This window comes from Pavona decussata, unplaced genomic scaffold (assembly GCF_977016875.1).
Source record: "Pavona decussata unplaced genomic scaffold, jaPavDecu1.1 SCAFFOLD_169, whole genome shotgun sequence".
Classification (NCBI taxonomy): domain Eukaryota; kingdom Metazoa; phylum Cnidaria; class Anthozoa; order Scleractinia; family Agariciidae; genus Pavona; species Pavona decussata.
The window spans coordinates 616531-626610 of record NW_028145580.1 but is presented as its reverse complement, the minus strand read 5'-3'; the positions used below and the strand labels follow the sequence as shown (position 1 = coordinate 626610).

The following is a 10080-nucleotide window of genomic DNA, read 5'->3' as shown; positions in this document are numbered from 1 at the left end:
AAACTCAGAGAAGTTTAATACGGGCACGGCTAAGGCTGGCCGCCATATTTCTAAGCTTCTTGCTCCTGGTAAGAGCAAGTTTATATTAGACTTGTCTCAAACTGAGTATGAAGCGTTTACACTGGCAAGCGCCACACGATCCAAATGCCGTAAGCTAAAGTGGATGGTCGACATTTTGAAGAAGTACCCCGCGTATTTTAATTCTGTTGTCTGCTTCATAAGAGGGACCTTCAGATGTGACTACGAGTATACGACTTTTCCAATCTAGTGTGCGTGGTATAGATAACCACTTGCCACACCAATCTTGATTCTAGGGTCTCCTAATCTGCTGGCAAACAATGGGAAGGAGCGAGAGTTCAGGGGAGTGATGTGACTGATTTGAAATTTGACTGAGTCGTACTCGCACTCAGTCTCGTTCTCGTTCTCGTACTCTGATCTGAAGGTCCCTTTTATTATTCCACAATTATGTCATTTCACCAAATAAGGGCAAGAGAACGCGCAAAATATAAGACCGTAATAAACTGTAGTGTCCTGGTTTGACCGGTTTACAACAGCGAACACGGGCAATGGCAACGACATTTCACTGGCTTTCTGCTGACTCGTCCCCAGTCGTCTTCATACAGCCCGCGGGAAAGGGAAGCGTGAGGTGGGGCAGCAGGGGTTGATGGGAAGGGGAAGGAAGGGAAGACGACGTCTCCCTCTCTCGTTTATTCCCTTCCTATCGCACCTTGCACCCCCTTTGTCGGTACCCATCTCTCCCCGCTTCGTGCGCCCTGTATAAAGATGAAGACAACTGGGAACGAGTCAGGGCTTTCTGTGATGTTAACGTCATTTGCACGCTTCGAAACTGATGGACAGATACATAATGCCGGGTGTATTTCAACACTCTTTCTAGAAAAGAAAAGCCAAAATAACAAAATAAAATTTTTGTAGTGGAATAATAAATCTCTTATTGAATGGTTTTACATATAATACCCGCGGACATTTTGCTCATTTCTCGTATTTTTCCTCGCCCCTTCGAGGCTCAGAAAAATACTACGCAATTCGCAAAATGTCCGGGCGTATTATATGTAGACTACATGTACAATGATCGAATAAGATATATGTAATGTTAAATAGGGTGCTGTTTCTAACAAGACGAAGACAGTAAAAAGCTAGAGAAAATAAATAAGTAATGATTTTTTATGTGCACAAACGTGCTTCCCGGAAGGGAGAGGACAGTTGAAACAAACAAGAGGAGACAATGTTTTCAAACCGGTTTCATGTAAACAGAAGCAACCAGTCTAATTCGTGTCTATTTAGCTCCCAGAACGAGTCAATCCAGTTGAGATGATTTTTCAAACCAGTTTCATGTAAACAGTATAGAGACCGAGTCGAAGTCCTGCAGGTATACGTTTGTCAAAGCTCCCGATGAAGAGCTTTCGGGACCGAAAGTATTTTCTTATCCTTTTCTATCGGTTGCTGGTTACTTTGCGTACAGCTAACTTTATTGCTTTTAAAATGTATGTAAAATAGTTTTTCGGACTCGAAATCATTTCGACCATTGAGAAACGCAAGCCGAGTTTGCTCGTTGCACGAGACAAGTTCGAGTCAGGTTCCGTTTCCTCTGTTTTCTTTTCCCTTTTGCTTCGTTCTTGTCTTGATATCAAAGGTTGTGATTGTGGTTTTTGCTTTCATAATGATGTGCCAACTGACGTTCGAAGCATCAACATGAACGAAACATTAATTGTCAACACGATCGCGAGAATTAATTGTTGGTAGCAAATTAATCGCAGTCCTCATTCATTCTCGCCATCTATAATTTTCCTGAAAGGGTTTGTCCAGTGTTTTTGGTGACTAAAGCTTCAGTCACTATGCCTTGTGAAACCCACGTGTTGAGAAAATTAAAAATTCCCATGGGCGTCTACATTTTGCCCTCGAAGGGTAAAGATTCTATTGTATGTTATCCTGGGTGTAATCTGGACGCAACAATATGGCGCTTGAGTCAGGCGGGTATTAAATACTTCATTATCGTTCGTTTTCTCAGTCATGGAAATGGGATCTCTGCCTCAGGTGTATGCAGCTTCAGGACTTAATCTTCCTAGGAAATTTATGAACACTAAGGGATGTCGTATTTCTTTCCCGCAGTAGCAGCAAGTCACAGCGGTAATGGCTCTAGCGATCAATTGAAACGAAAAATGTTGCAAACCTGAAAGTTAATTTTTCCGTTTACCACTAGCACATCATCATATAAAAGAGAATAACAACCAGAAGTCATAACAAGAAGAAAAAAAGAGAGAAAAATAATAGTTGGACCCTGACTCGAACTTGCTTGTGACTCGAACTTGACTCGGGCTCCAGCTTGACTCGTGCTACGAGGAAACTCATGCATATAATCATTCCGAAGATTCTGTTCCCTGAATTCAGTTCAGCCTCCGAACGTTTCAGCTAAGGAATCTTTCGGAGCAATTCAAACTGTCATTTTGTACACAAACAAACCCCTTAATTAATTAATGAAAAACTTCCTTTGACGATATAGCAAAAAGGAAACTAACGTCTTTTTTCTAAAACCATGCACGAGTATCACGTTTTCATTGGGTGCACCTGAATTCGTTTCGAATCATTGTAATGGCCGTGCATCCCGAAATCGTTCCCTTGATTTATGGATTAAAAACGCGACGGTTACGGAGTCTGAATAATTAATAACTGGTAATAAGTTCCTTATTTGCATCACGGTGTTTGCACAAACGCAATTCAGTGAAAGACGGTCAAATATAGCATTAGTCAAGCGCCATCAGCCGTCCGTATCTTAGAAATGTTAGATCTTTTCTTATAAATAGTCACCTGAGTTGACTAGTGGTCATATCAAACGAAAACGAATTGGCCGATAGCTAAATTGATTGCAACGGAAAAACAGCGATAGTTACTGAGCTGACACTGATATCAAACAAATTTTGCTGTCTAAGGTCATCGCATGGTTGTACCCAACTCGATCGCGCAGTGACAGCGCACATTCCTGATTTGCTCCAGATAAGAGAATTGAGAACCAAGAACTCTGGTTTATTACTGGAGTATATTCAGCTTGGTTTTTTTTTTTTTTTTTTTTTTTGGTAGAAATCGAGCCATAAACTAAAGGCACGCTAAATGAATACTAAAACTTGTTAAAACTGTTTTATCAGCGAGGAAAGCTTTCGTTCGCAAACCTTGGTCCGTGTCCTTCTTCTCGCTCTAAAGTTAAACAGTTTGTAATCCGGCAGCCAAAAGCTCCGAATATCTTTCTTCAGGAGGCTATCGTGGATTCTCAACAATATACCCCGGATACGCTCGGCAAGTCTGTCCTGGATCCAATATGACTCTTGCGGGCGCTCAAACCATTCGTGAAGAAACATTGTCTTAAGCACGTAGGAATGGAAGGCCCAAGTTATTAAGTACGATGTTTCGGGACATCCAGTGAAGATTAAGTCGATGATGTCCTCCTCTTCTTCAAATAGGCATAGTTCGTGCTCGTTCTTCTTCCGTACCACTTTCAATATCTTAAGCGCTGCCTTGTGCACAAGAGTCGAGTTATTGCAAATGTGTTTCAATAGAATGCCTTCCGCATTTGAAAATGACAGTCGCCAGCAAGGCCGGTGTGCGCCGGACTCACCGATACACGAGGCAACGAGGTGATAGCCCCCTTGGGTTGCTTCTTCGATCGCATTGTATCCAGGGTGACCTCTATCACAACGATCATGGAAGTTTGAATCTTTCGGCCATCCATGCACCCTGATGCACAATACCAAATCGATGGCAATATCATAATTTGTGTATTTCGTTCCATTCCACACGAGTTTCATGGTAACTGGAATTTTTCTGAGTTCAGCTTCAAACTGTTGCTCCAGCTTGTCGTGGAAATTTTCCTTTTTTTCCGTCAAAGCTTCTTCGACGAGCTCTTTAAATCTTTCCAGCAGAGTTTTAGTTTTTAAATTCTCTTTTCTTGATATGTATCTCTTCCATTTTTCCCGAATATCGGGGTCCTGAACTTGAAGTTGGACATACCCTGGGTCAGGAACGGACCGAAATGGGATGGCTTTGATTTCGCACACCCCAGGTTTGGACAACTCTTCCAAACAGATCATAAAATCGAATTCATTGGGCCCCTCGACTTTTAGATCCTCGTAAAAGCTTCCACTTCGAAGAACAGTGCTTTGGAAAAGGGGATCCTTTTGGGCGATCGTCTCTGCAATTTCTTGTACCAGATTTCTCACTGTTTCTTCAATTTCTTTCACTTCTTCGTGTTCCCTATCGAATTCTGCTTCTTTGTATAAATTGTGTATATCCGTATTTCTTGTTGAAGCCATCAGTCTCAAACTTTCTCCGAACCGTCTTGTCGCTCTTCCGGTTTTCTCCGAAACGGTGAAGATGTCGCTGGAAGACTGGGGAGAGTTTTCGTTCCGCAATGGAACTTTTTCGCAAACAGGATTTTCCTGTCAAACCGGTCGTAACGGTGAGAAACAGGTTGAAGATAAGTATGTTTAACTACAATAGAAATGCCTCTTACAAAGAAAGCATGATGAGCTGGCTATCCTGCAAAAGAGTGAGCACCCGAAACAAAATAAGCTGAAAAAAAGGTAAAGTAAATCGTCTTGTATTATAACAAGAGATACTCTCATTTGAGATGAGATAAGAAAAAAATCAGTCATCACAACGCTGCTTCGTACGCGAACCGAAGGACCTCTTCACAGAGAGGGCATGTAAGGCACTAAAACCCGTCATTCCTTGCGCATCCGAAGCTCTCACAACGCCGCGCCCGCGCAACGCCGAAGCGAAAGCGGTGCTTTGTATGAGGCAAGGACGCGACAGGACTTAGACTTTAATGCTCAAACCATGGGCCCCACCCTCCCTCAAGCTGACCTGTTTACTTGGTGACTAAATGCGTTCTCCCGGTGGATCGATGTGACAATACTTAGGAAAGACATCTGCCTTTTCAGACGCTATTGTCCTTTCATCTGGGTGCAACTGGGAAGTAGATTTGCAATAGGCATTCCCCTTTCATACGTCCGCTGAAGTCAGTTCAGATAGGTAGCAGTGAACTTGTGCCGCATCATGTCTGATGAAAAAGAATGGTGACATGTTCTTGCGTGACCAGTGACTATCAGCGTGACAGCTTAATCGTTATGTTTAAGGTACAAAAGAAATTGCGGATATTCAGCTAGCTGTCACTCTAGTCACGCAAGGCCAACCTGCAGGTCACGTGGCCTTCAGTTAATCACCGAGATTTATGGTAGAGAAAAGTGTAAACCAAATTAAGGGACAAAAATCTTTTGGAAGAATCTTTATTGATTAGTAATTAAACCTGAATCCAACTTCATTTTCTGACTCTAAAGAAGGAACTGATATGATGGAACGTTGATAGAGGCTGAGTTGAATTGCACGTTGCTGAGCAACACATAGTTATTAAATAAACCGCGAGGTTACACGATCAAATTTATTTTAGGGTAAATTACTGAGTACTTCAGTCACACACCTAACCGGCTGGATGCAGGGCGAATTTTTCAACTAATCTGTGATTAGGCTCTATTCCCGCAGAAAAACACATACAAGGACCCTGCTAATCCCATGTTACAATGTTAGTTTCTCGAGGAGATCGGAAAGTTTAAACACACACTTTTCGATCTCAGTTGCATTTCTTGCTCGAAAATTAAAAAGTTTGTAGTCAGGAACCCAGAAACTACGAATGTCTTTCCCAGTCACACTTTTTCGGATCCTTTGTAGGATGGCCTTCACTCGTTTCTGTAGCTGATCTTTGGTCCAGTGGGAGTCTTCTGGAAACTCAGTCCATTCGTGTAGAAACATTGTCTTTAATACGTAAGAATGAAACACCCAAGTTATCCTGTAAGAGATTGGCTGCAGCATAAAACCTTCTTCTGGATCTACTGCTCGTTCAAGCAGACATAAGTCATCCTCGTTTTTCTTCCGTAAGACCTTTAGCACTTTGAGAACCACCTTGTGTATGAGTTTTGGGTCCTTACAAATGCTCTTGAGAACAATCCCCTCGGCAACTGAAAACGACAAACGCCAGCAAGGCCTAGGTTTGCCGGACTCGCCAATGGTCGACGCTACAAGATGGTGACCTTCGTGGATTGCTTTTCGAAATGCCTCATAGCCAGGATGCCCTCTCTTCACTCGTTTTCGTATATCTGAATCGGTCGGCCATCCAGTCATTTTAATGCACAAAGTTAAATCGATGCCTATTTCATAGTTAGGGTACTTTGTCCCGTTCCATGTAAGCTTAATCGTGACCGGGATTTTCCTGAGCTCAACATCAATATTTTCGGCTATCTTTCCTCGGGACACTAGCTTTTTCTTCCTCACTGCCTTCTCAATCAGTTCAAGAAATCTTTGCAAGAGGAGATCGGGTCTCAGATTTCCTCGTCGGGAAATGTAGCGTTGCCATCGGCGACGATAAGCTTCGTTTACGACTTGCACATGGACATACCCGGGATCGCGGACTGGTCTCAACGGGATTTCCTTTTTCTCACACACACCAGGCTGGGACAGATCTGCCAGGCAAATCATAAAATCAAACTCGTCCGGTCCCTCTACTTTAAGGTCTTCATAGAAACTTCCGCTGGGGATCACAATTAAGTTCTTGAAAAAGGGATCCCGGCGGCCAATGTACTCGACGATTCCATCAACAAAACTCCGTATCGTCTTCTCTATTTCCTTTACTTCCACGTGTTCTCGATCGAACTCTGCCTCTTGGTAAAGTCTTTTCAATTCTTCATTTTTCAAGCGGTTCATTTTTATCGCTTCCGCCAGCTTCCGCTTTTTCGGAATCGAGTAGAAAGGAAAGTACGTCATGTAAGGAGACACAAATTGTAGCACAAGACAACCACCCACTTTTAGGGGATTGGGGCGAAAGGAAAGTTTCCCGAAGTTGCAATGGGCATTGATCCCGGTCGTGTGAAACTTTGGGAGTGAAGTAAAAACTCTGGACCCCCCCCCCCCCCCCCCTCACCCGCTTATTAACTAGGAGCAAAGGAACGATTTCTGAGATTGGAAGGATTCTGACAAGGATTATTATACCACACATACATTGTGCCAAACACACACACTGCTACCCCGAAATAGGCACGTCAATCATAAGCAAAAGATAAAGGTGGTTATTTTCTAAAGAAATTGTGTCGCTTGCTGCGTCAGTGGGGGAGTAAACTCGAATGTTCGGTTTTATATACTGAGTTCATGAGGTAAATAATTAATTGGCCACTGTCAATTACAAAAAACTGATGTTTCCAGCGCTGGCCCTTCGTTGGAAGCGTATCGAGGAGTTGTGGGTTGTGTTTGATTTGTACATGAGCATCAAGCAGTGGAGCCACGTTGTTGGTATGGTAACAACCTCGTCCCCAGTGTCTTCGCGATATTCAAAATGGCGGACAGCGACAAAGACTCTTGGGAGACTCCAAGAATCATCATAGAGTATTTTGTCACGTGATACACACTTGATTTTCGTTTTTGCTACTTTTTTAACTGGATCAAATGTGGCTACCAGATGAAAAGCAAGTGCGTCATGTGACAAAGTACTCCATGATTCGTGGAATATTTTGCAGCGTGTCCCAATTGTCTTCACCGCCGTCGATCCGTTATTTTGAATATCGTGAACACCTGGCCTAGGGCCGCACTAGGATTCTGTCGATTGTGTTAGCATAACCAGGCAAAGAGAGTATAATTGTGGCGGTTTTTTTTTTCAAGGACTAACAAGCACTTCTTGCTTAATCGAGCATAATTCTAACTTTTTACATGGTTTTAGAAGCGAAAAAAACATATTTGTATTGATGGAAAACACTAAACTTGTTAAAAATAACCCTACGAGTGCACAGAAACTAGCAGTAATCATCTTTGGCGGCGGATGGCTAGGATGGAAATCAAGGATTGTAACTTGAAAAAAATCGGCCAGTTTTTCAACTCCTCATGCGTATTTGTGCTCTAACAGTGATTTCACGTAAAAGAAGAGGCTCTTTGTCAATCTTTGAGCAGTTTTGGCCAACATATCAGCCTCTAATCTCGTACCCTGATCTCAGTCGCCTGCCTTGTCTCCAGTCCATTGCTCGGAACTGTAGCGGGCAGTCTCCGATTCGCTTTTCGCCTTCCCATAAGCCCCCGCTTCACGCTCGTTCCCATGCCCCGCCAGGTCGTGTCCGCACTCGTCACCGGCTCCCTTGGGAGGAGACTGTGGAGGAGGCAGCCGACACTGATATAGCAAAATCTCCGTGACAGTATCCCCTTTAAATACTGGCAGATCAAAAAGAGAAGTAGATACCGAACGAAATTGAAACATTCGGACTAGCGGGTGCGGCGATATCGGACGAAATCTGTTGCGGTAAACAAAATCGAAGAGGTAAATGTGAAACGAAGAATGTAACTTTGCACGAACAATTAGAGCAGTTTCCTGATGAACATTTCGGCATAAGAGACGGAAATGCCAACAACACTTCGAAACATTGTTATTGTCGTTATATCACGCAAGCGTATTTTTTGCGATTTGCGCCATCGTAAGAATAATTTTAAAACTGTAGCAAAACTCTGGCGTAATTTATTTGGTAAAATTAGGCCCCCTGCTTGCAACACAAAATGAATATGCTGCTTTTTCTCCTTACAATGTCCCTACTTGATCAAACAGTGAGGGGAATAAAGGAAATGATCGCCAAAGAAATTCTCCCAACTAGTGCCACCCAAAATACAGAGAATACAGTGAAGAGAATATCCATGCTGATATTGGCACTTTAATAAAGGGTTATCAACAAAGACATGACATTTGCTCCTTTTTTGTATTTTCTTTCGAACGTTTACCTTATTTGTGTCAGATAGGAGAAAGAAGAAGTCTTTCTCTGTAGCAAGACAGCCACGGGCATTAAAACATGAAGGAACTTCTTCGTAATGTTTCTTAAAACATTACGAAAAAATACAGCTTTGCAGGAAAAGCAGATCTTAGCAAGGTCTATTGGAATCCAAAAAGAAAATTGGGGGTGACCACGCATTTTTAAGAGGTAATTAAGCAACAATATTTCTAAAAAGTGCCAAAATATAAAGCAATGTATGGGATTTTTTTCTAAATTGAAGCTTAATTATCTCTGAAAAATGCATGATTACCCCCAATTTTCTTTTGGAATACCAAGAGCACTTGCTAAGTTCTGTTTTCTCCGTATAGTTTTTAACCGCGCAAAAATATTCCTGTATTAACAGGCACCACCCATAGGAAACCCAATCTCGTTCCCAGAGGCTGCGTTCCTTTTGGTCAGCACCAAGGAAGCAAGACCTCTGGGCTAATCAATGTCAAAATCCAGTAAATCGAAATCTGATTGGATATTACATTTTACCGGAAGTGTCTTTGAATCGGAGGTTTCAAAACAAGAAATGAAATAGACTGCCGGCCGGTCAAGGATATCGGAGCAAAAGCCGCCATAGAATCGAAATGGAACTAAATTTAATACGCTTTTTTTTTGTGAGTAAACACGAAAAAGATAACAAGTCAAATCACATGACTTAACGGAAAAGGCGCGAAAACCTTTGCGATATGTTGCAGCGTTTGACAAAGCTGAATGACAGGAGTATGACACTTGCAACGGTCGAGGTTAACGGTAGACCTGACAATTTTCGGAAACACTTCTTTAATTATCGACTCTGAAATGTGGTTCATAGTCGATGCTGGCCGTTTAAAATCGTTCTTAACATTGTCTAAAGCGGATAAGAGTTTAACAGCCTTTCTCGTGCTGTTGAAGGAACTGAAAGAAGCAAACTTGTAATCCATTCGCGCCGCGGAGTCTGCGAGTTGATTTAACTGGAGCAGAATGTATTGAAGATTACTTTGTTGAACAGGAACAGATATTTTGTCAGCAGTCCAGCAGAAACATAATTGAACTTGAACAAGGAAAACCAACGGCCTTTGTCACTACTGCGTTAAAAGCGGAGTATTCAAGAATGCGTGGCCCAAAAAGTGGTTCAGAAAGCGGACGGACAGAAAGACAAAAATACTAACGCTTGGAATAGCGATCGTTGTCACTCTTTACACAACAGTTCATTTGTGAGCAAAAGTTCATTTGTAAGTTTGCAGCTTATAGGATT

At 42.3% G+C, this 10080-nt stretch overlaps 2 protein-coding genes across 2 annotated transcripts; both read right to left on the bottom strand.

Moving 5' to 3' along the window:
• Window positions 1-53: 53 nt before the first annotated feature.
• On the bottom strand, window positions 54-4350 carry LOC146464082 (cyclic GMP-AMP synthase-like receptor 1). The gene has a single exon (XM_085130187.1). It carries the CDS (start codon window positions 4317-4319, stop codon window positions 3141-3143), a length of 1179 nt encoding a protein of 392 aa, XP_084986313.1. The 5' UTR covers window positions 4320-4350; the 3' UTR covers window positions 54-3140.
• Window positions 4351-5232: 882 nt separating this feature from the next.
• LOC146464081 (cyclic GMP-AMP synthase-like receptor 1) lies at window positions 5233-6785 on the bottom strand. Its single transcript, XM_085130186.1, has one exon. It carries the CDS (start codon window positions 6760-6762, stop codon window positions 5581-5583), a length of 1182 nt encoding a protein of 393 aa, XP_084986312.1. The 5' UTR covers window positions 6763-6785; the 3' UTR covers window positions 5233-5580.
• Window positions 6786-10080: the final 3295 nt, after the last annotated feature.